The 26,495-nt window shown below is 43.9% G+C and overlaps 1 protein-coding gene across 1 annotated transcript in view; it reads left to right on the top strand.

Moving 5' to 3' along the window:
• SLC4A4 (solute carrier family 4 member 4) overlaps positions 1-26,495 on the top strand; it is a 207,368-nt gene that overhangs the window by 113,297 nt on the left and 67,576 nt on the right. The window contains exons 4-7 of the mRNA XM_066632671.1: positions 7,874-8,009; positions 11,354-11,514; positions 13,224-13,403; positions 23,405-23,481. Coding sequence (XP_066488768.1) covers positions 7,874-8,009; positions 11,354-11,514; positions 13,224-13,403; positions 23,405-23,481 — 554 coding nt within the window. The remainder of the gene's footprint in view (positions 1-7,873; positions 8,010-11,353; positions 11,515-13,223; positions 13,404-23,404; positions 23,482-26,495) is intronic.

Genomic DNA, 26,495 nt, shown 5'->3' with positions numbered 1-26,495 from the left:
TGGCACACTGACAAGGTAATAAAATCGTCAAGGCACACCATCAGTCTTTTGACAATCGACAAGGCACACCATGCTGTTGATGGGGGACTCGCTTCCCCCAATGGCCCCTACTAAAAAATGACCATCCCTCAAACTCCCGTGGCACACCTGCAGACCATTCGCGGCACACCAGTGTGCCACGGCACAGTGGTTGAAAATGGCTGCCTTAAATTATGAATTTCAGTTTTCCTAGGTGGTTACATCCTTGGGCTGTTGCAGGATTGAGGCTATAATAAAGACTTGTAAAACTAGTGACTGCTGTCCTTATTGGTACTTTCTTTGGTAACTTATTGGGAATATGGAATGATCTGAAGCGGCGGGCAAGGCTTGGGGAGTTGTGGCTGGAGCAGTTTAGTGTGTGGCTGATGCAGGTCAAACAGTAGGAGGGGAGAAGTGCAGAGTTTATTACTTCAGGTTAATTGGGCTCTGGTCTTTAGCTTGGAACTGGGCTGTGTGGTGCATGCTTGGCATATTGTGTTCCTCCAGGGGCCACAAAGAAAATATGTTGTTCTTGCTAAAGAGAGCATATAAACAACCCATGAACGGCCCATTAATTACAGTGGCACTTAAAAGAGCATGCAGCCAGGCTTATGCGGCAGCAGACCTTGTGACCCAGCAAATTCCTTATTTGGATTTTGGACTTTAGCATGCACATTTAAAAAAAGTAATGGAAGCTGAAATAATGGGATACTATTGCCACACTAGGGGTCATTGCACAAGGGGATTGAGAGTGAGCCTGCTAATATTACAATGCAATACTACAGTGCCTCTTTACAAATCTATGGTATGGCTGCATATGGCACGCTGTATATACATCTGCTCAAGAAGGACAATGTAGAGCTGGAAATAAGGGCAACCAGAATAATCAGAGGGCTGGAGCGCATTTCTGACAAGGAAAGGCTACAGTTTTAGCTTGCAAAAGGTGATTCTTAGCTTGGAAAAATCAGATTGACCGAGGGACGTGGTTAATACGTATAATGTGGAAATACTGGATAGAGAGAAGTTTCTCTCCAGCTCTCGCAATGCTAGAAGGAGGGCAGGAGGTGTGGTCTAGAGGGTAGAGCCTCCATTTGCCTGAAGATAACAGCTGAAGGTCGCCAGTTCGAGGCCACCGGCACCATGAACGGCGAGACCTTGAAGCAGCTGACAAGCTGAGCCGAGTTTTTCCATCTGCTCTTTGGCCGCCCTTCCAGTGAGATATGAAGAATTGTCAGCTTGCGTGGGAGGAAACTGGAGGCCAGAATGTGATACCAGATCATAAAAGGATCCATCTGAAATGTTGTAGTTCTTGAAAGACAGAACCTTCTTCAATTGTAAAAATCCCTATAGGAATTTAGTATAGCCTGCCTGTGTAAACCGCCTTGAAATAAAGTCTGAGGAGAAATCTGAAGACCATGAAAGGCGGTATATAAATACCTGTATTATTATTATTATTATTATTATTATTATTATTATTATTATTATTAGAACAAGAATTTATCCAATGAAACTGTTTGGTGGGAGGTTTAGGGTGGGAAAAAGGAAATGCTTTTTGGCACAGCGCATAACTGTGTAATTTATTGCCACACAGTGCGCTGATGATGGTCACTGGCTTGGAAGGCTTTAAAAGGAGATTGGACCAATTTATGGAGGGCTGGTCTATCAATGACCACTGATCACGATGGTTATGCCTCTGAATACCAGTTTCAAGGGAGCAATGGCAGAAGAGAAGGCTGTTTTTCTCTCCTGCTTGTAGGCCACTGTGGGGAACTAGACTTAGGTTGGATCCAGCAGGGCTTTTCTTTTGTTGTTAACACTAAAAGAAAGAAAGAAAGGAAGAATCTGTTCCAACATGTTACCTGTTTTTATGCTCTGGCCAAAGGTCCATTCAGTTTAAACAAGAATAGCATGTGGTACATTATTTTCTAGACTAAATTGCTTCAGATTGAAGGCAAGGTATTGAATTTTTGAATTATTCCTACAGGAAAGAGACACATTCTGTTTGCCAAGAAAACTATCACATCAGTGAGATGGGGTTTTGACTAGCACTTTCCCTCATGTGCTGTACTAACTTTCCCCACGGACAGCAGCATTCTAATATGTACTGCAATATCCTGTCTGCAGTTTGAAAAGAGATAGTCCAGTAAGGACTACTGTTTCTGTATGACCTAATGGGCTTCAGTCACTATGCAAAGAGATTGCCCATGTCAGGGCTACCGGAGATTGTTGCAGAGCTTATTGGTTGAGAGTGCAGAGCCTTTTCCATGATGGAACAACAGGGAGGCCTGCCAGAGCCCACACTTGTTGTCATTCATAATGGTTGGCAACCTTCAGTCTCGAAAGACTATGGTATAAGCCTACAGCACCGGGTATTCCTAGGCGGTCTCCCATCCAAGTACTAACCAGGCCTGACCCTGCTTAGCTTCCAAGATCAGACGAGATCGGGCATGGAAAGACTATGGTATAAGCCTGCAGAAGGCAGGTGAAAATTTGTTTTGACTGGATTTCCATTGAAAATGCAACGGTACAAGTTGTATCTGGGAAAAGCTGCAGATAGCACATTTTACCAACTTTGGGTCAGCTCCATTGGTTCTTAGTGCGCTCTGAGCCCAGTTCAAAATACTGGCTTTGAACTTTAAAACCTTCCGCAGCATGGGACCCAAATCTCAAGGGCTGCTTACTCCCACACGAACCTGCCCATCATTAAGGTCATCTGGAGAGAGCATTCGCTCTGGCCAACCAGTAACAGAAATTTGGCAGGCCTCAACAAGAGAAAGGGCCGTCTTGGTGTCAGCACCTTATCTCTGGCATGCCCTTCCAAAGAAGATCTGTCTGGCTACCTCCTTGCCCATTTTTAGATGCTAGCTGAAGACATTTCTGTTCAACATGGTTTTTAATTCAGTTTTAATTTGCTTTTTTACTTTTCATGTTTTTATTGCTTCTCATTTTAACTGATTTTTGTTGTTGCATTGTGTGTCACCTTGTATTTTATATGCTTGGTTGACCCATGTGAACTGTGAGATATAAATTTAGGAAGTACATAAAAGTAGGGTAATAAGAAGAGCTCTGCTGGATCAGGCCATAGGCCCATCTAATCCAGCTTCCTGTATCTCACAGTGGCCCACCAAATGCTTCAGGGAGCACACAAGACAACAGACACAACCTGCGTCCTGGTGCCCTCCCCTGCATCTGGCAATCAGAGGCAGCCTGCCTCTAAAACCGAGAGCTTTCACATACCTACTATGACTTGTGACCTGTAATGAACTTTTCCTCCAGAAATTTATCCAGTCCCCTCTTGAAGGCATCTAGGCAAGATGCCATCACTACTTCCTGTGGCAATAGTTGGCATCCTTCAGTCTCGCTATGAAGACTGAAGACTATGGTATCGCTCTCTGAATGGTGGTTCTGGAACAGAGTGTTCTCTCCAGTGTGTAAAGCCTGGGTAAAGTAGATATGGAGGATAGACTGTTTCCCAGGCAGCAAATCCCCCCTCTCCACGTCGCTGAAATGGTCCAATGGAAAGGCAGAGGCCAATACGGTTGGTTCCAGCGGCGTTGCAGGAGTTGCCAGAACGTGACTGTGTTCAGCCATGAACTGCCTCAGGGACTCCGGCTCCGGATTTTGCCTCGAGGTTGACTCCTGAAGCCTTTTCCATAACTGTATGTAGCCACAAGGCAGTGGAGGTTTGGGATCAGAGTATCTACCCGGGCAACTCCTGTGGCAAAGAGTTCCACATACCAGTTACATGCTGGTTAAAGAAATATTTTCTTCTGTCTGTCCTAACTCTCCCAACACTCAACTTTAGTGGATGTCACCTGGTTCTGGTGTTGTGTGAGAGGGTCCACACATTGTGTCCATCCCCTGCATAATTTTGAATGTCTAAATCATGTCCCCCCTCAGGCATCTCTTTTCTAGACTGAAAAGCCCCAAATGGTGTAGCCTTTCCTCATGAAGTAGGTACCCCAGCCCAGTAATCAATAATACCTTCATTAGGGCCAACTAAACCTTCATTAGGGCCATTAGGGTCGGAGAACAGTGTGCAAGGTTCTCAGTGTTCAGAAGTATTTGGTCTGAATGAAGAAGAGTTCTGAAGAACTTGAAAAGCTGGCTTCCTGCTTTGAGATCACCGAACAAGAATTCCAAGTTGTTTCAGTAGCTCCATTCTTGCTTTTGTTATTCATGGTCATGATATCTTTGTGAGAAAACTCCCCACTCTCCAGTTTTTATAAGAAGAAACTCTCTGTTGTTTCAGTTACTCTGGGGTGGAAGAGAGGTGAGAGTCCCTAACTGTTATATGTCAGTCTTTTCTCTCTTTCCTACATCTGATTTGCTCCTTGAATGAGCAAACAGCCGAGAAATGGGCGTGAGGGGTGCTGAGTGGATAGGACACCCCAGCAACTCAGTGTTAGGCATGCACAAAGATAAACATTCTATGTCGAGGCTTCCAGTATTTCTGAAAGAACGCCTGGCACTCAAAGGAATCCTTGACCTAGGTGAGAGGGTCGGGCTACAAAGCACATGGTTCCAACCAAGGATGGACTATGGGGCTTGGCGTTCATGTTGGTGACAATAAGGGTGGAGCATGCAATGGAAATCCAAGATCAGCACCTCGGTCAGCACTGTGAAGGTTGAGTCACTTAACCAAGAGGGCTTGGGGGGGGGGGAGCCAGTAATCTTCAATCACTTGCCACTGAAATTGTCCTGCACATGTATCCTGTACCAAACTCCCTGGAGATCTGTTTTCAACCTTGTTTTTGAGGCATGTGCCTCAGTGGGGAAGCAAAGAGTTTTTTTAAAAAAATATTTAAGTATAAAAAACCTAAATTTTAAATATTATTATTATTATTATTATTATTATTATTATTATTATTATTATTATTAACAACAGTATTTATATACCGCTTTTCAACTAAAAGTTCACAAAGCGGTTTACAGAGAAAAATCAAATCACTAAATCGCTCCCTGTCCCAAAAGGGCTCACAATCTAAAAAGATGCAAAAGAATACCAGCAGACAGACACTGCTGGGGTGAGATGGGCCAGTTACTCTCCCCCTGCTAAAAAAAGGAGCACCCACTTGAAAAAATGCCTCTTACCCAATTAGCAGGGGTTAAATATGTATTTGAACTACAGTTTTTAACAGTAGATTAAATGGTAGACTGGTCAGTTAACGCTTTATTTGGCTGATAGGTAGGGGCACATTTTAACTGAAAAGATGGCTAGCTGGGAAGTTTTCTTGTTTTCATTCTGGTGTGATAAGGAACGAAAGAGATAGCATTAACAGTGTGAGTGGATAGGACACCACCAAATTCAGAGCCCCATGTCGGGCCGTGCGGCCCAACATGGGACTCCTTGATTCTGCGCTGGCTAAAGAGCCACCACAGAATCAAATAGCCCCATTGTGGGGCTACTTCCCTTACCTGGGGAAAGGGGATGAAAGTCCCCTTTCCCTGAGAAGCTGTGGCTGCCTGGTTGCACTCAGGATGCTATGGCAGCCCCGTGCGCCAGGCAGCTCAGGATTGGGCTGTAAATTTTTTGATAGACTGACATTACTCATTGAAAGTCAAGTTGCAACTAGATGCAAGAACAAAATGTTGCAATAAAGGACATTCTAGAGCAGGAGTTCTGGGCAGGAGGTCTGGTCTAGAGGGTAGAGCCTCCATCTGCCTGAAGATAACATCCACAAGGTCGTCAGTTCGAGGCCACCGGCGCCATGCGACCTTGAAGCAGCTGATAAGCTGAAGCCGAGCTATTCCATCTGCTCTGAGCGTGGGAGGATGGAGGCCAGGATGTGAAGCCAGATCGGAATGAAACACCTGAATGTAGTGGTTCTTGAAAGAGAGAACCTTCTTTCAATTGTAAAAATCCCTATTTAATAAGGGATTTGGATAAGCCTGCCTATGTAAACCGCCTTGAATAAAGTCTTGAATAAAGACCAAGGAAGGTGGTATAAAAATACCTGTTGTTGTTGTTGTTGTTGTTGTTATTATTAGAGCAGAGAGGGTTTTTCAGCTTCTAATATAGGCAGTATCAACTGTATTCAGATTTCAGCATTTTGAAGTAAGGAATATCCATTGAAGTCTATGGAGATGCAGGCTTTTCAAATAAAGGACATTCTTTTATGGGGGAATTCTTTATTCTTTGGGAGAATTTTATACTTTAAAGGGGGAAATGCCTTTAAAGTAAAGGGATATGCGACAGCTATGTCCATGACCCTTGTCATTCCAAGAGTAGAGATTATGGCAGCTGTTGAGTGGAAACCAAAAGTCAGAACACACCAAGAGTCAGAACCAGGAAAGCCTGTCCTTGTCATATCAGTCCTAGCCTGATCGGTAAGGCTGCAATCCTATCCACACTTTCCTGGGACTAAGCCTCATTGAATACAGTGGACTTTACTTCTGAGTAGATGTGCATAGGAGTGTCCATTGTAGTCCTTGCTGTTGAGGAGAGACAGTGGCCAGCCAAACTGAATGGACCACTCCAGTACTTATGGAGCTATTACTCCTGGAGTCCTGGGTGGTGCAACACATGGGACAGTCAGGAATAGATCTAGAGATTCCTGGTTCTGGTTCCTCCAAATATGTGTACTTCCACCTGTGGGTAGATGTTGATGCATGCAAAATGTTAAAATTTTTATCTTACTTTTACAGGTATTTTATTTTACTATTATAATATATGACAAGTGTACTAGGAAAGTATGTTGGTAGAGTTTTTTAAAGCAATCCTTTCAAGTAGAATTTTATCAAGTGGTGATATACACCTCCTATTCATTGTACCCTCTTCAAAAAGTTAATTTGGAAATAAATTTCAGTCATTTTTCATTTTTGCCCTTGGGACTGGTTAGGGGCCACTTCACATCTTGCATTCTTGGGGGTATGCAGCTAAGATGACTGAACTATGCACCTAAAAATGTGATGTGTGAATGGCAAAAGCACAGTAATCATGCAGATTAAGTAGGGAGTTAACACGCAACTCTTTGTTCCTGTAGCTCCAGGAGGGAACTCCAGGTTTCCTTTAGCATAATGTGTGAAATGTTCTCACTTCTCCACCCCACAACAGCTTGACAAGTCAAAAGGGGCCCCAAGAACTTCCAGTTTGATACTATAGAACCACGTTGCCAAAGTCGGCTTTCCTCTTAGTTATATAGACAACATTTTACCTGAGGGTGTGTTGGCTGTGGTGTTCTTCCAGCCTACTTTTTCTTCAGTGTACTTGATGCTTGATTAAATGGACCAGAGCTCACAGCCTTCCATGCAAAAGAGGAGACAGGCTATTTTGTTAAATATTCCCTTTACGCTGGTAATGAATCTTGGAGGGGGCTGCATGCTGCCTCGCAAGCCAATGAAAGTTCCAGCTTTGTACAAAGGGAGGGGAGAGTTGGCAGAAGGAAGCTATTTCCTCTCCATGAGGTGTCCCCCCAATAGTTTGGCTCCAACTGGTTCTCTGCCTATAAAGAAAAGACTTTGCAGGACTTCAGCTGATCAGAGGACTAAAGGTCCCTGGGCACACATCATCGAGCAAATTGGTGCTGAGCTTGAAACTTCTGTTCTGTTTTTTGACAAGGAGCTGTGAAGGTTTGCTGTTAACGTGCAGCCTTCAAGGAGTGGGGGACGAGGACACAAGTCCTCCTGAACTTTACCCCGGCTTGAAGCTTTCAGAAGTAAGTGTAAGAAAGAGAGACGTAGAGACCAAGGAAATACAAAAACAGCCAAGAACCTGCACTTAGAGTTAAAATGTCAGGTGGAACGGGCAACCAGGAGAAACAGCTGAACGGATTTGGGGAGAAGGGGCAGGCGAGGAGCCGCACTTCCTTGATCATCCTACAGTCTGTTAACCGCAGTATTTTCACCTCTGCAGTCTCCCCCGCTGCCGAGCGCATCCGCTTCATTTTGGGCGAAGACGATGACAGCCCCGCACCTCCCCAGCTCTTCACGGAACTGGATGAACTCCTGGCAGTGGATGGGCAGGAGATGGAATGGAAGGAGACAGCAAGGTGAGCAAAATCCGGAAGTCATTTAATCCCCCCTTGGCTCTGAAGAAGACAGAAGTGTTCCCTTGCCCCGTGCCTTTAATTTTGGGGAGCATCTTCCACCTGAGATGTAAGATGAACATCACCTGTGTGATGTTCTGGAAAACTTTTTCAATAAAAGGGATTCTGAAGATTTATTTCAGCCTTTACTTTTAATGTTGGCTAAAGGAGGCACTAAAGTATTTTTTAAACAAAATATAAACACACACACACACACACACACACACACACACACACACACACACAGAGAATGAGAACTTTATATGTATGTTGACACTTGTCCAAAAGATATTAATTGTAACATCATGAAGTCACATTAGAACCTTATTTGCTTTGATCCTGTATATATATTTCGAATATCCCTATTGAATTTTTCTTTTTAGAGAATTTTGTTTTTTAGAGAATTAGTATAGTGGAGCATAAAGACTCAGAGAGCAATCCTGATCATGTTTATTCTACCAAACACAGTGCGATGTACTCCCCCGTAGGTGTGTTTAGGGTTTAGGTTGCTACCTCAGTATATGTTCTCTGAACTGGAAAGTTCCTAGTTCAAATCTTAGCCACTAACTCTCTAGATAGTTTTAGGCATATCAGCAAGTTCTCAGTTTCTCATCTGCAGTATAGGGACAGTAATACTGGCCTACCTCATTTGAGATAATGGAGATGATTACTGAGATAATATAAGTGAAACACTGCAAAAGGAATACAGTATTTAAATTTGTAGTGTTATTGACACATATAAGCTGAGTAATGGTTAACTGAAAGCATGTTAGTGTGACAGAATAAAGCACCCAAAAGTTCTCACAGATGATTTCAGTTGCTTGTAGCACAGACCTATACATGTTTACTCAGAAGTAAGTTCCACTGTCTTCAGTGTGACTTTTTTCTAGGTAAAGTATGCATGGATTGCTGTCACAGAGCTCAATCCTATGCGTATCTACTTGGAAGTAAGTCCCGTTATAGTCAGTGGGGTTACTCCAAGGTAAGCATGGATAGGATTGCAGCCTAGTGACTTCTGTTTGGGATTAATCTAAATAAAGCACTTGGAATTTTGCATTCTGTTTTGATGGTCAATTGAAACAGAAAAAAAAAATCACATTTGGATTCTTAGTAGATTGAAATAACTTCATGGCCACTTGGGAACAATGCAAACATATAAATTGTGCTGGGGTGATGACACAGTTAGACAATAATTGAAGGTGCCACCAGTATAATGAAGCCAGAAATTATTCCAATGAAACTTGCTTAACTGAAATGTTACTGTGACATGGCAATAGCTTCTCTCTGTCCCAGAGTTGGATTTTTATTTCTCTTTTAGGAAAAAAGTGTGTCAAGTAATCCTCTGGAGAATAGAGCATTGACTCATTATTTTCTGAGCTCCCCGCTCTCTCTCTTTCCAATCGTTACTTTTAAATACTAGCTCTCCAGTTTTCTCTTATTTGAGTGCTGCTGTCCACCTCTCTGCCTCCTGTCTTAAGCACTTCTTACTATGTTTGGATACCTTAATCCCAAACTGTGAATATCACCTTGTTCTCTTAATTCCAGCATTCTTACTCCTAAAGGCAGCTCTGCACACTGTGATTAGTGTAAGAACCACTGCTATTACCCTGACTTTTCTTGCAGCAAACATGTAACATGTGGTTTGCACAGGGAAGTGTATGCACTTCTTTATACACCAGCGCACACGCATCTTTCTGAAGTTCTGCTTGCTGCTTCATTTAATATAATTTTTTTTCTTAGCTTTCCTTTGCTTTCTTTGCCAATCATGCTGCAACAGACCATGATTCTGGAAGCAATACAAAAACCACAAGTGTAGGACAGAATGGCTAAGAGGCCTGTGGCACCTGAAAGAATACAAAATTAACTTTGGCATGAGCTTTCTCGTCTTATGCTTTCATTATACTCATATCCTGCTTTTCAGCCACGTTTGGCATCCACCTCCTCACTGCTCTAGCCCACCGCTTCCCTCTCCTGTGCACCTGTTCCATGCCTGTACTCTTTTTCAGACATAAGGGCAGTTGGGACTGGTGCTCTCATGCCACTGAACCAGCTGGCAGCAGCAGGCAGAGGGGGTTTTGTTACCCCTCTCCAGATGCCCATAGATCTTACGCTGCCCTTGTGGCCATCACCATCATATATGATGCTTGGGAGTGGCCGGAAGCACTCCTGGTTGGTTCTGCATCTTCAGACTGAACTGGAAAACCCAGGGATTGAACCTCGTAGCATCTGCTTGCAAAGCATGTGTTCTTTATATGTCCAATTATAGCCAATGGGGCTTACTCCCAAGTAAATGAGGTAGGATTGGGCCCTTAATTACAGTGTCCACTGAAGATGACTGAAGGGGCCTCTGATAACATATTTGATCTGTGGTGGTACTTTGTGGATATGTTAAATTGCAGGTCCTTAAGAGAGAAATTGACTTCCACTGGTTTCATTGCATTGTGTTGGGGCCTTGATCTGGTGATGGTGTAATGCTAAACAAAAATATATGTAGAGTAATATGTAGTTCGACCCTTTAAGAGGGAACTTTATCTCCCATGGTATTTAAGTCTGTTTCTATGGGAGGGGAATAAAACCCTGTGTCAATTAAAAGAACAGAATGGAGCAGTTCCTTATTTATCTACTGGTTACTGTAATGATTTAAAGAAAATTTATCCAGACGCACCGGGACAAAAAGGCAAGTCTGTCTTTAGTTGTCTCCTGCTTTAGTTGAGGATTAGGGCAAAGGGCAAGTGCTGCTCTGTGTAAAACATTTTTCACCACCTAAGGACTGTTTCGTAACCACGTTCAAGGGTTGTAAGTTGCTGACCTGATGTGAGCTTCTTTATCTTTAACAGCTGTGTGGAAGGGAGTTGGGTCCAGCCGGTGAAAAATTAAATCTTGTCTACTGAAATGATGGGAGACCCAGCACCTGTTGGACTTTGTGTTTGCAAGCCCTGCTAACTGTGGTTGTCAGTTCAGTAATGATGCCAAACAATGGTTATTGGTTTTGCTCTGCCGACTGAGACCACTGCATCTAGAGATTGGTGTGCTTAGGAAACGGGTCATGGAGGCAGACAAGCAGCTCTAACCATGGTTTGGCTGTACATTTGGAAGAGCAAATAGCTATTTGCATTATATCATCATGGAGGTGTTTGGGACTTGCATACACAAGATTAAATGGTATGGGAGATGAGACTTCTCATTTAGCTGCTCTAACATTTCTGGGACTGGCTGTCTCCAAACACCTCACAACAGGCTGAAAAGAAATGACCTGAAAAGCAACCGTTTTGTAACTTCATCCTTGACGACCCTTTTCTCTCCTGCAGGTGGATCAAATTTGAAGAAAAAGTTGAACAGGGAGGAGAGAGGTGGAGTAAACCCCATGTTGCGACGCTATCCCTGCATAGCTTATTTGAGCTGAGGACGTGTATAGAGAAAGGTTCCATACTGTTGGATATGGAGGCATCTTCACTCCCTCAGGTAGTAGGTAAGCAGGTCTTATGGCACCTCATCCAGCAAATGATTGTTCAGTTTTGTCAGAATTATTAGGATTCAAGAATGGGACATTGGGCTTAGGCGCTACAAGACTTCAAATTTCTGTTCCTCCTTCTGGGTGTTTGTGAAGGGGAGCTTTGGGTGTGTCCCAGTAGCAAAGCAGGATGCAAAGAAACAGCAGACACAGCAGAGTCCTTTAACTTTTCTGGTGTATATTAGAGCAAGGAGTTCTTCACAGAGAATAGTCAAATACAGTCCAGGTCATACACGAAAGATTTACAGCAGTCCAGTTTACCTTATCCAAATCAGTATCCACACAACACAGTCAGTTAGTCAGTCCAAGGTCAGTCACAGCATAAACACAGTTCTCAGTTCAACAAAGTCTCCGGCAGCAGTATCTCAGTTTAACACCTACTGCACTGGTGGAGCTGCAGACCGGGGTTTTAGTAGTCTGAGCATCCAATCGAATTCTCCCCTGTTAACTAGGGTGCGACTGTCTCCGGTGCAGAGTCATTCTGCTGACTCAGTGTGACTCAGCTGCCTGCAACTTTCCTTAAGCCAAATGGTTAGCTTTGTCTCTGGCTCAGCATGGGCAGAGAGCTAACACTGGGAACTTATATGGCAGTTGAAAGAGACTATGCTTAAGGCAGAATCTGAAGATTCCCTGGTTTTGTGGTTCAGTTTTGAAAGTTCTACTGCAGTCAGTACGATTCCAGGAATAGGTCAAACAATGCAGCGATTTTCAGTCACTGCGCCATGGGACACTGGTGTGCTACAGATGGTCTGCAGGTTTGCCACAGTACTATGATCTGGGCCAGTTTCAAAATCTTCAGTAGCATTGCTTGCACATTTACATTTTTTTTTAAATTATCAATGTTGTGTTTTGAAAAAAAAATATCTTATTTTAGATTCCAGATATATACAGCATCCATGCAAAACAAACAAGGGACAGCTTATAATTCACTGAGGCTGCAATCCTAACCACACTTTCCTGAGAGTAAGACCCATTGAACAAAATAGGACTTGCATCTGAGTAGACCTGGTTAGGATTGTGCTCTGAGTGTTATTGCTGAGAATAGCTACCATGCAGCCAGTTGAATGTATTGTACTGCTTTATACATACAGCCACGCCCAAACTCAGGTACATGGGGTTTGCACTTAGTAGCACCTGCCACTAAGATACATGGAGCACAACAGAATTAAACATCCGCAGGCCACATCAGATACAGTGCCTGTATCTTTTCTCCTGTGCTCAAGACCTGAGGGATTTCATAAGTTTCAGACCTCAACATGTTCCTTCCATGGTTGTCTCAGGAACGTAATATCTGAAGGTGGGATTGCTTATATAAAGCCTGTACAACTTTCTCAAGCAATATTCTCTGCAGAAACCTCTATCCTGTGCTACCAACTAAACATGGAACTAACAACACAATCGCCAACTATTCCACTGTGTTGCATTTCAACACACCCAACCTCAGAGCTAAAGTTCCCTGTTCATCAACATTATTAATGCAAGGCAAAGAAATATATATCCCTGCAATGAGAATATAAAACCTCGCTAAAAAGAAGTATGGCATTTCAAATATGCTTGTTTGCCGCTATTAAACAGCCAACAACTCTGTCTGTGTGTATTGAGTGGAGGGGAGTTGACCAGTCTAGCAGTAGACTTCCAAACAGTTTTTTTTTTCCTCCTTATCACAGAGATGATTGTTGACAATCAGATTGAGACAGGGCTGTTGAAGCAAGACATGAAGGACAAAGTCACCTACACGCTGCTCCGGAAGCATCGGCACCAGACCAAAAAATCCAACCTGCGCTCATTGGCTGACATCGGGAAGACCGTCTCCAGTGCAAGTAGGATGTTTACCAACCCCGATAATGGTAATGCAGAGGCCAGTGGGCTGTGGCCTTCCCGTAGAGACCCACCAAAAACTAACTCCATCGTCATCCCGTTGGCATCACTTCTAACCCACCCTAGAGTAGCAGACCATACTGACCCACGCCTCAGTTATGGCTTCTGAATGCTTCTAATGCTGTGGCACGTCGCTCTAACCACATGTCCACTGCTAATGGGGAAAAGAGATGGGCTTGTGTTGTTTTTTGGTAGTCTTGTAACAAAGCACATGTGTAGTAGTTTAGACAAGAAAAATACTGAGTAAAGCATCCTGTGTTACGCACATAACATCCTCCTCAATCTCTTATGAAATGCTGAGCTGAGTCAAATCCACTAGGCTTATTTAACACATTTCTATCCCACCTTTCTTGCCACAAAGGCAGCCCAAGACCGCTTAAAGATCGAGAATAGAACAATGAAGCAAAACTTTTTTCAAGGCAATATTATGACAATACTCCCAAACTGAAGGCCACCGTAACAACCCTGCCACTAGTGCAATTTTCAAATCTTTCAGAAGCTGAACAAAAAAGTGCTGGGTTTTAATCATTCCCCTGAAACAGTGAAATCTTAACAGCGAGGTTGGGGCCAGCACAGAATTGGGGCCAGCACTGAAAAGCCCCTTCTCCTAGTATGCCTTTCGTGCCTTTGAGGACAAGGACACCTGGAGTGAAGTCTGAGCTGACTGTTAGAGCCTATAGGACTACAAATATGGAAGGAGACTGTCCTTAAGGTTCCAAACCAATTCGGCTTTAAAACTTGCAGGCTCAAACCGAGCTTGGAAGCGAATTGGTAACCAATGCAATTTGTAAAGAATTGGGGTGGCATGCTCCTACCGGGCAGCCTAAATGAGCCCCTTGGCTGCTAGATTTTGTACAAACTGGAATTTCCAAATGCTTTCCATGGGCAGTCCCATGTAGAGCACATTACAGTGATCCAACTGGAAGGTGGCCAGAGCATGGCTAACTGTAGCTCGGTCAGACCTCTCCAGGTAAGGCTGCAGCTGGTGAATTAACTGGAGCTGATACAAGGCGCTCATTACCACCAAGGCTACCTGGGCCTCCAAAAGCATTTCCAGATTACCCCCTTAGGGGGCATCACAAAAATCTGCCTGCATCTGTTTGCCACATGGCAAACCAAACAATCATCAACTGCATTAGAGTTCTCAGATATCATTGTTTCTAAGTTTATTTCATGGTTTTGAATAAGTAGGAATTAGCAGTGCTTAAGGTTCTGCATCACTGTATGGACGGGAGGGGACCGTCCACCCTTCTCAGCTTGTCAGGAAAAGATTCTGATGAAAGAGAGAAAAGCTGCCGAAGCCCCAGAATCATGGAATTGGAATGATGCAGTATGGCAGCTGTCATGGTTGTGTACCACCCACATGCATGAACTTTTTATTTTCTTAGCACCTATCCTCCTTGTTAAGGAAACTCTTTTTACCTTTGGAGTGAAAGGAATTAGGAGTGGAAGTTTAGGACTCTGGAGGGAAGGGAGACAAGTGCTTCTAGCTTCAGCCTGTCACAGAAAGAGGTTCCAAAGCATCCTTATAGGCTAGATTTCTATGGGCAGAGAATTTTTTTTTTGTGTGGGAGTACTTGACCATGATGTAGCCCCATGATCAGGCTGCGCCACTTGACCACTGCGAATGTATAGATAGACCATTCAGAATACACTGTTGTGTGCTTTTAAAGAGATTACAGAGGCCTAATGTGTGTAACACTGATCTATGCTTTATTCAAGTTTTTTTTAAAAAAACCCTCAACGTAGTTTGTTCTGTATGTGTGTCTTAGTACTGTGTGTTGATATGTGGAGTACTGATGTGGAGATAGGTAGAAATTCCATAACCAAAGCTGTGCCTAGTGGGGCAATTCAGCAAACTGATCAAAAAGAGCTTTATTGACTGATCTTAGAGCAGGTGCTTCTGCTAATGGTCTGCAGGTATTACACCCTCTTCCTGCAGTTCTCTGTGCCAAATCCTGTGCCATCCTGTGCCATTGTTGAGGGTCCCCCAAGCCTCTCCAGCGGCTTTACATGGGGACCAGATAACTTCATTAGGGAGAAGGAGTGGAAAAGATCCATTGTGTTGTCACCAGCAGGGCTGTAGATGCCAGCTATTAAATCCAGACTAGAGATTCTTCAACCCACACCTTCCAAATGCTAGTTCTGTACCCAATGAGTTGCCATTTGCTCTAAAATATATATATTTTTTTTCATTCTGAAGAGAGGATTTCTCCGCTGGTGTTTGAGAATTCCTTCCTTAGACCCATCTCCTAGTGCTGTTCTTGATGGTCTAGATCAGGGGTGTCCAAAGTTTTTGGCAGGAGGGCCACATCAGCTCTTTGACACTGTATCAGGGGCCGGGGAAAAAAAGAATTAATTTACATTTAAAATTTGAATAAATTTACACAAGTTTACATAAATGAATATATTAAAGATGAACTTATATGAATGAATGAAGGTCTTGCAATAGCTCAAGGCCTATAAAAGGCCTTGCACAAAGCAAGGCTGGCCTTTCCTTTGCTGCTGCTGCTGCTGCATCACAGACGTGAAACAGCAAGCAGTGGAGGGAGCTCTCGCGAGAGGTCAAACAGCCCCCCTCACGCTGAGATCAATTGCGTTGGGCCAGAGTGGGCTCCAACAAATCTCTGGAGGGCCAGAGGCTCATTGGAGACTGGGGGCTCCCTGAGGGCCACATTGAGAGGCCTCGAGGGCCGCAAGTGGCCCCAGGGCCGGGGTTTGGGCACCCCTGGTCTAGATGTATTAGGTGTTCACTGTACATTTCTTCGTACAGTATTATCTGCACATAATTATTTGCTATTTAATGTTATGCAAGTAATACGCTAGGAGTGATGCATAAGTCAAGCCAGATGGCTATAGAGAGAAAAGATCAGGGATTCGAAAGAAGAGCAAGGTGCAGTCAGGGAGGGAACAGTTGATGGAATGTCTAGATTTGTGCTCTCAGCATACATTTATGTTGGACCTTCACTGAGTTATGTAGTCATCCTCAGCAGCATTGACAGTGGAGCTGCTGACACAGTGAGACTAGCATGGTTTAGGACAGGCTTGTTTCAGGGACTAGCCTGGAAGGAAGCCTAGTAAATCCCTGTGTATGGGCTCAAGCCTTGGAGCTCCCAGGCACAGAATGGAATATTCCTGTGTAGCACTGGACCCTGCCATTGGCCAGCACTCTGTACCAACCGGACCTCGTATAAATACTAAGAGCCTGGCCTTCTGCCTTTGCTTGCCCAACAGAGCAGTATGTTCTCATTACTGCATTTCAGCCTCCAACTGAAACCATTGATCTCAAGGACCAAGGTCTGGAGGCCCTCTTAAATCTAGATTCTGCTCCAACCTTACCCTGACAAACCTCTCCTGGAAATTGTTTTTATTGAGGAGGAATGAAGAATACAAAGCAATTTTATCAACAGCAAGTGGAAGGAGCAGACAGAGAAATGAGTTGTAGAAACAGGTCTTTTTAGGTTTGCCTGCCTTCGAAATCTAGCCCAACTTGACTTTTCACTGGAAAAGAGCCTTAAAATTTTGACATAAAGACAAGCACTTCCACAGACTGAGAATTCTCCTTTTACCTGCCTGTTTTTTTGGGGGGGTGTTTTTTTAAGCTTTAACATGTTGCTTTTGTGAAAAAAGTTGAATTTTTAATTGCAAATGTGTTAACGAGTCTTTTAGCAAGTCTCACTCTGCTTGCACCTGTATACATCAATTATAAAGATAAACAAAGCAAGGATGAAAAGTGAGAATAAAGTTTTGTAAGTAAACGACTCATAGACCAATCCTGTCCACAGCAGCACCAAAAGTGGGTGTGCTGTAGGCAGTGGGGGGACAGGTTGGGTCAGGAGTCTGCAGAGGTGAAAGGGGATTTAAATCCCCTTATACCTCTATAAGCCTCCCATTTTGCAGTGGGTCTCCTCAGACTTGCACCAGTGATTTCGCTATTGGGGCAGGGAGGAGGGCAGTTTGGAACCAGGAAGGAAGCGGGTACGGAAAGAGTAGTGTCCACTGAATTCAAGCCCTCTTTCTTGGTTTGATCCAGCTTCATTGGTCCATGCAGATGTGTACCAGTCAGGCCTGAAAGGGCTTACTCCCATGTAAGGGAACTAATGCACTTTCGGAGAGAGGAAAAAAACAACAACTAAGAGTATTATGGAACAGACTATGGAAGTCTGACAGGGGTACTGAGGCATCTGCTTTTATAGACTAGAATAAGTCTCATGGACTAGGTAAGAAAGCTTCTGTCATAATACATCTGTAAATTGTTAAGGTGCAACAAGAATCCATGCTGTTTTTGCTGCAGCAGACTACCATGGCATCCATCTGTTGGGCAAAAGAAAATCTTAAGAGTACACAGAATGTTATTTGAGACCACAATATTTTGCTGCCATGGGCTCATTCTCAGAATTTAATTCCCATATTAGATATGAAAAACATTTGGGTGAACGGACTGTGCTGTCAAAAAGACTCGCAGACAAAATACAGGTGTGTACCACTTAATGAAGGGGATATATTCTCCAGTGCCTGTTGTTATGTTATCAGGTCATTAAGTGAACATTCAACCCAATGCAGTGTCTTTGTTGTGTAAACAGACACTCACTGCCAGACACTAGCTGGCTGCACATGCTGCTGGAGATAGATTGCCTCTTCTCTGCATTAACAGCCTCTTTGTTGGGTATACACTCTGCTGTAGGGAGAGACCTGTCTGCCTCATTAAGAGCACATTGCTTTGACCACTGTCATATATGCGGTCTGTCATTAAGCGAACGGTTGTTAAGCGGCACACTCCTGTACCATGAAGACTAAATTCTAACTGGCTTGCTGGATTGTCTGTAAGCAAAGCTGCGGCAATGGTCTCTTTGCACCTCGCATTTTCTTTTCTTTATTTCTATCTGTTTAAGTAGACAAATATAGTAATTGAAAGAAGATCTACAGGGTTGAGAGCTACAAAAGGAGAAAGGTTACAAAACATTGAAACTGTGCACGGTGCCGTTTCACAAGTACATATTCTCATGAAGCCGGCAGAATTTGAAACCTGCGTTATTTCTGGTCGATGCCTGGATGTGTGTTGTTCTGTGGTGTGTTAATGCGGGAGTCGGAATGCTCTTCTGTCATAATTCTCTTGCTTTATGCAGTTGCTTTTAGCTCTTCTGTTTCTCCTTCTTAACTCTGTGGTCTTCCTCCTCCTTCCTGCTGCTGCTGCTCTTGATTCCTGCTCTATGTCCTGCTTGTTGCGACACTAAAGCACGCAGCCCGCTTGAGAGTTCTGTGCCCTGTCTAGCAACCCGCACATTGAATGATGAAATCCGGGTGCAGCGCAGCCCCAGCGTGGGATGGCTCAGTAAGTTGATGGGAGTGGGAGTTGAGTGGGCGTACACTTTCCAGGTAATTGTGTTCTTAAAGAGAGAGGGGGTGTGTGTGCGTGAGACGGACAGAGCGTGGAGGCTTGTCTGGTGATCATATGCAAAAAGTAAGGCCTACTGAGAAAGTAACGTTTCCAAATTCCTGCCTCTGGAAACTGTCTCCATTCTTCTTGCTTGGATCTTGAACCTGAACTAGAAACCCCATGATGGATATTTGGGCCTGAGCTTACTGAGCTCCTGAAGACTGTTTGGAGTCAGACTTCAAAGCTCTCCAAGAGCAGAATGGAACTGTGCAACATTGACCTGTGCTGTTGGAAAGCAGTATGAAGTCTCTTGATGGTGTAGTCCTGCTATAGTACCCAAAGATTAGTCTTCTGCCTTTGCCTTGTCAGCACAAGCTACCTTGTGGTTGATGCACTTCAGGCTCCAGCCTGCAACATCTCCAGTTTCCAGCTCAAGTAACTAATCTTAAGTACCTTTGAACTGGAGACCCTCTCAGCCTAGGTTCAGATATGACTGCCCACATCCCCATCCTGTCCCTGATTAGTTGCTGTCACTGCCCTGCTTCAGTAAGGTTGGTAGCAAAGAGATGATGCAGGGATTGCTTCCTTTTCTGTGGTGGTGCTAAATTGATCTCACAAGGCTCGCTTGCATATACAATCAGTTGTCCTCCTGAGGATGTGTTACAATTTTTTTGTAGCTATCTTTGTATCATAAGAACATAAGAACAGCCCCACTGGATCAGGCCATAGGCCCATCTAGTCCAGCTTCCTGTATCTCACAGCGACCCACAAATGTCCCAGGGAGCACACCAGATAACAAGAGACCTGCATCCTGGTGCCCTCCCTTGCATCTGACATAGCCCATTTCTAAAATCAAGAGGTTACACATACACATCATGGCTTGTAACCCGTAATGGATTTTTCCTCCAGAAACTTGTCCAATCCCCTTTTAAAGGCATCCAGGCCAGATGCTGTTGCCACATCCTGTGGCAAGGAGTTCCACAGACCAACCACACGCTGAGTAGGGATTTGGATCAGGGATCTTCTATGTCCCACTCAACTTGAGCCATTACACTCATATTCTTCTTAACTGCCTTCACATTCTTATTTACTTTATATGTTCTTTACATCAACCAAAGGCAGAAGAGAATAGAGGACACAATGAAAGGATCTTTGCAGGTTCTTGACTGGCCAAATTAGGATGGTTTTGTTTCCCTTGCAGCTTAATCAACATCCTGCTTCCTGTATAGTGAACAAACCTTCTTTCTCTTTGGCATGACTTCCTTTTATTTTAGTCATAAATGAAAATTCATGTTGGTCCTCTTTTTTCTTTTTCTTTTTGAAAATGGTTGACAAGCCAATCTTAAGGCTTCGGAAAATGTAACCTTCAGCTAGAGCCAGTGCACAAAAGCAGCCACTAAATCACTGTGGCAGTTAGCTACAGAATCAGCAGAGCCTGTCTTACCAATTGCTTCCTTGACATATTGGTGAAATCTGCTGAACTGGTCACCTGTCACCTTAGAGACGATGCAGTGCGGCTCAAATGAACCACTTCTGAGACCCATTGACTTCAGGATGGGACTGTCGCATGTTCCTTCCTCTGAAATCACTGGGTAGAGGTGTTTGTTTCTGATGGGCAAGTTAGGTTTGCAGCCCAATTTTTAATGAACACAATGGGCTTACTTCTGAGTAAGGAAAATAAAAGTTTTCAAACACTTCTATCAATTGGATTTAAAGGCGCCTACAATTTTTATTGCTTTCAGTGTTTACAGAAACATTTCATCCTCACTCCTGGACAGGCCTGTTACTCTTTGTCCCAGAAGAGTAACGCATAAGTTTGTGAGCTTTCTGTGAAAGAATCAGGGTGGCTTACACCTGTGAGTCCAGGCAACCAGCATGTTATGTGATGTCAGCGTAGCGTTGGACGTACGGACCAACACATGTAGGGATGGTGTAGGAAGGATTCATACTGGTGGAGAGAGAGGAGACTAGGCAGGGAGAACTCAGTATAGTTCACCTTTGTAATGCTTTTTTTTTTTTTTAGCCTATGTGGAATGCTTTTTTAAAAGCCTCTTTAGTTACGTTACATTGCAGTTCAGTGCGCATGAAATACTATGTCACTTAGCGTCAGTGAAATTCCAGGCAGCAGGCATGCAGATCTGTGCCATCTCCTCAATTTGTGCCAAAGTCAAAACACTGTCACGCTATTTTCAGCAACTGAAAAGCCGTGGAAACAGGTATCTTGATATTAGATGGGCCATGCTGATCTCTAGTTTTGATTATCATGCTACACTCGGTTTTCGCGCAAAAACCGGAAGTGCGCTCTGATTCCCAAACTCAACAACAACAACAACAACAACAGGTATTTATATACCGCCTTTCTTGGTCTTTATTCAAGACTTTATTCAAGGCGGTTTACATAGGCAGGCTTTATTTAAATCCCTTATTAAATAGGGATTTTTACAATTGAAAGAAGGTTCTTTCTTTCAAGAACCACTACATTCAGGTGTTTCATTCCGATCTGGCTTCACATTCTGGCCTCCATCCTCCCACGCTCAGAGCAGATGGAATAGCTTGGCTTCAGCTTGTCAGCTGCTTCCAGGTTGCACGGTGCCGGTGGCCTCGAACTGGCGACCTTGTGGATGTTATCTTCAGGCAGACGGAGGCTCTACCCTCTAGACCAGACTCAGCAATTTTTAGCATCAGGGAGGCCCATGGAAGACACTGCAGGCCTCCTGGACTCTTTCCAAGACCAGCAGGACTCCCCAGGTAAGGGGAAAAACTCCTGGGTTCCCATGGTGCCATGAGAGCTGTGACACCATTGGGACATCCCCCACCTCAGCACTACCCCCACAAATGCTCACCTGCAGTCCTAAAGTCCAAGTAAGACTTTGGGAACCACTGGTGTAGACATTTGATAGACTCTCCCTAGCAATGAAGTACAAGGACTGTTCCTCCCCAATCATTATAGTCATTCCAGGGTACCCAGAAGGCTGAACTGGAGAGCAAGATGTGCATTTAGGGATTTCCAGGCAAAACAAACAGCTGAAAACTGGGTTCACACATCAATTACTAAGCAAATGTGCCATTTTAATTTGGGGTATGAAGATTATCTCATACCACAGATTAGCACTCCAGCTAATGCTTTTCTTTTGCAAACTGGGCAGGGCTGCTTGCAAAGTTTTTATTTTTATTTTTTGAAAACTTTTTGCGACCCACCAAAAATCAGCTTGTGACCCACTGGTGGGTCCTGACCCATAGTTTGGGAAACCTTGATCTAAAGATCTAGTGTGCATTTCCAGGAGCAGGAAACTATGCTAGCAGTGAGGTTTAGACAGCCTTCAATCTGTAGTTTCATTTTAAAAAATTTTGTAGCTTGCATCTCAGCATCAATTTTTAGAGGGGATCAAGACACTTGTAAATTATATGGCTGCAATCCATGGATAGTTTCTTTTTAATTGTATCACTTGGGAGTGTCCCTGAACCTTCATAACACTTGTGATTGTGTTTGAAAACATTATTTTTGTGAACTGCAACCCCCATTGTCTGCATAAAATGGGACTTTGGCTGCAGTCCTAGCCAATCTCAATGGTGAATGCGTCTGGTTGAATTCATGTTTACTTATGAGTAAACATGCTTCATATTTCACTGCTTGCCTGCTAATCCATAGGCCATTTTAAGGAATTTTATTTTTTCTATCTTGTGCATAATTATTTGGGAGCCATGAATGTAAGAAAATTCTTTCTGGATCAGAGCAGAAGCTCATCAGGTCTAGCATCCTGTTCTTGCAGTGGCCAACCAGATACCTCCAGGATGTCTACAAGCTGGGCATGGAAGCAAGAGCCTTCCTACACAATTTTCCACCCCACCTCTCCTGGTCTGTGGAGAGTTAGTTGGCAACCTTCAGTCTCGAAAGACTATGGTATCGCGCTCTGAATGGTGGTTCTGGAACAGCGTCTAGTGTGACTGAAAAGGCGATTCGGGAGTGACAATCCCTTCCACACTGGGAGCAAGTGCAGTCTGTCCCTGGTCTGTCTCCCTGGCTATGGGCCTTCCTTCTTTGCCTCTTAGCCTCAGACTGTTGGCCAAGTGTCTCTTCCAACTGGGAAAGGCCATGCTGCACAGCCTGCCTCCAAGCGGGCCGCTCAGAGGCCAGGGTTTCCCACCTGTTGAGGTCCACTCCTAAGGCCTTCAGATCCCTCTTGCAGATGTCCTTGTATCGCAGCTGTGGTCTACCTGTAGGGCGCTTTCCTTGCACGAGTTCTCCATAGAGGAGATCCTTTGGGATCCGGCCATCATCCATTCTCACGACATGACCGAGCCAACGCAGGCATCTCTGTTTCAGCAGTGCATACATGCTAGGGATTCCAGCACGTTCCAGGACTGTGTTGTCTGTGGAGAATATAAGTGTGATGTTAGAGAGTGCTGTCTAAACTTATTCTGCACTTGTTCACTGTTGACGTTTGCAGAAAGGGGTCGGCTAATATTGGACATCCAAACACCCTCCAAGTAATCAGCCAATTGCCTGATCCACCGTTGTGACGGCTTGAGGCTTTGTGACCTTTCAGTATGTTGCAAATGATGCTGTAACTGGTTTTGATCTTACGCTTGCAGGCAGCCCGGCCATGACGCACAGAAACCTGACTTCCTCCAGTTTGAATGACATCTCCGACAAGCCTGACAAGGAGCAGGTAAGCCTGGACTTCCTGACCATCATTCCCTTGTGAAGATGTGCCGGGAGAGCGTGTGGTGATCAAGAGGAAGTGAGAGTCTGAGGATGGGGGAATGTGTGGGCAGGTGGCTAGTTGCCACTTTTCAGCATTGCTCATTGAAGAAGCCATTGTGTGGTTGCCAGTGAGATGTTGGTTCCTGGCTTGGGGCTTTAGCACTTTGTCTAAGAGATCCGTCAGCTGTGATGGTGGTTCTGTATTTTCTGCACGTTTCCCCCATGTTTTCAGTAAGCAAAAGCGAGTCTGTTATTTTTCCTCTTCATCTTTTTTTCCTGTTTGGAAAAAAACAACACTGAATTCAGCCAAGGTTTCACATGAGGTGGTAGAATCCAGTTGGTCTCATGGTTGTAGACACTTCTCCCCAATCTCATTACCCCTGTGGTAGACATACTTTAAAAATACACCCAGACCTGAAAAAAGGAAGGCCTTGGATTGAACAACTCCTTACAGCACATTTGTGACAGCACATTTTGCTGACCCAAAGAGTGTTCTGGATTGTGTTCTAAGTGTTATGGTTAACATATAGTGGTATGCATTATGTACCTTCAGACTGTCCCCTGTAACATGTAGTTCCATCTCATAAAGACTTTAGTCACTGGAAATCTGATAACCAAGCACATAATTATTTGTTTTGCATATCCAGTTTGCAATGTTTTAATAGACTGAGGGCACAGTCCTAACCAACAGGTCAATGCAGTGCAGCTTCAAGGTAAGGGAACAAACATTCCCTTACCTTGAGGAGGTTTCTGTGACCCCCCCCCCCCAACTGCAAGATGCGGCACTTTGGCACAGCCATGTCAGTGCTACAAAGTTGGTTAGGAATTGGACCTGGGGTTGAAATCCTATGTGCACTTACTTGGGAATAAACTCTATTAAACTCTCTGGGGTTCCTATGAGCAGAATCATGTAAGATTTTGCTGTTATTTTTTAGCACCACAGTAGTTATTAGATGTTTGTGTTCCATTATGTTGACGGCTAGATAACTTTGCATTTCATCCTCTGACCTTTGGAAAATTGACTGCATTTATCTCACAGATAGACTTATTTTATCACTGATCCACTTTATAAAAAAAAATCTCCAGAGTAATTCAGCACGAATTGTCCACTATCTTTCTCCTTCAGTAATAGTTTTACTACCTGCAGGTGGTTGACTGTTGATAAGATAGCTAACCAGCATCTATATCAAAGAGGAGATTGCTCCATAAGTTATTCCTACAATCAGATATTTCCTTTAGTTAGTACTTTATTTAAGGTCTTAGTTGCTGTGCTTGAAAACTGCTGAATGGCTTGAAAAGGCAATCTGTCTGATAGTAAAGAAGGGTGTAGAAATTGCAAGGTGATGAAAGTCACCTGCAGTGCTAGAAAGAAAATAACAAGGTGGGACTAGTTTAAAATGAGATGCGTGGTTTATAATGTTGAAAAGTACATTTGAAATCTGAAAGGGGGATATAGAAACCTACCCAGTATCTTCATCCAGTTAGGAAATTTGCTCTAAGCTTCCTGCAACTGAGTTTTGGTCATCAGAGATGTCACTGCCTGCAGTATTTTTTTTTTTTTTGCCACTTTTAAAATACAGGGGCTTTCTTTTGCCTGTATTTCAGAGATTCCTTGAGCCACCTTTGAGTTTCGGTTCCTAGGCATAGTTCACTTTCTCTTCCCCGGGTTGATCAAGGTCAGTGATCAATTCCACCTCTGACATGGCCTGATACAGAAGCTCGACTGTGACATGCGGTCTCACAAGTCTGTGCCAGCAAAATAGCCAACGCAGACTTGAGAAGCATTATTGCGGGGTTTGGGACCTTCCCTGGGAGTAGGGGACAAAAGCCCCCTTCCCCCAAAAAGACCTCCGGTGGCTGCTGTGGGGCCACAGGATGCAGGGGTAGCTGCTTTGATGCCGCTACACACCTTTAGGGTTGGCAGGAGGACCATATCTTTCTGACACTGTGTCGGGCCAGGAAAAAAAGAATTAATTTATTATTATTATTATTATTATTAGTATTAGTATTAGTATTAGTATTAGTATTAGTATTAGTATTAGTATTAGTATTTATATACCGCTTTTCAACGGAAGTTCACAAAGTGGTTTACAGTCAAAGTCAAATAAGTAAATGGCTCCCTGTTCCAAAAGGGCTCACAATCTAAAAAGATGCAGAAGAACAAGAGCAGGCAACCACTAGAAAAGACACTACTGGAGTGTGGAGGGCCAGTTACTGTCCCCCAGCTAAATAAAAGAGAAGCACCCACTTGAAAAAGTGCCTCTTACCCAGTTAACAGGTGTTAAATTACATTTAAAATTTGAATAAATTTCCTTAAGTTTAAATTTAGTTATAAATTTACATAAATGAATATGTTAGAGATGGAACTCGTATGAATGAATGAAGGCCTTGCAATAGCTCAAGGCCTATAAATGGCCTCACACAAGCAAGGCTGGCCTTTCCTTCACTGCCACTGCTGCATCACAGATGTGAAACAGCAAGCAGTGGAGGGAGCCATCGGCCCGCAGCTCATGCAAGAGGTCGAACAGTCGCTCTCACGCTGAGAGCAGTTGCTTCGGGCCAACATGGGCTCCAGCAAGCCTCCGGAGGACCAGAGGCTCACTGGAGACTGGGGACTCCCTGCGGGCTGGATTGGGGTCCCTGAGGGCCACGAATGGCCCTCAGACTGGAGTTTGGGCATCCCTGGATTACAGAAAAGGCAACTCAGGCCTAATTATAAGTTGCAAAGTATGCAGAATAGAGTAAACAGGTGTTGAATGTAAATGTACCAGGCGTGAGCAGAAAACAAATTGCTCTTCTCTTTGGATTGCCGGTTGGCGGGTCAGATTATAAGTGTATCTTTTTGAAGTGTTAAGAATGAAGAACAGAGCAAACTAGGCTAGCCCCCCAAATGACTGTTGTCTTGGAAGAGTCCAGAAACCAGTACCTTTCAGAAACTTTACAGAGCCCCCTTCACATGGAAACTCTCCTCTCCACTAC

The sequence above is a fragment of the Tiliqua scincoides genome, chromosome 6 (genome assembly GCF_035046505.1).
Source record: "Tiliqua scincoides isolate rTilSci1 chromosome 6, rTilSci1.hap2, whole genome shotgun sequence".
Taxonomy (NCBI): Eukaryota; Metazoa; Chordata; class Lepidosauria; order Squamata; family Scincidae; genus Tiliqua; species Tiliqua scincoides.
Note: the sequence above shows the minus strand (reverse complement) of the source record. Positions and strands in the feature narration are given on the sequence as shown.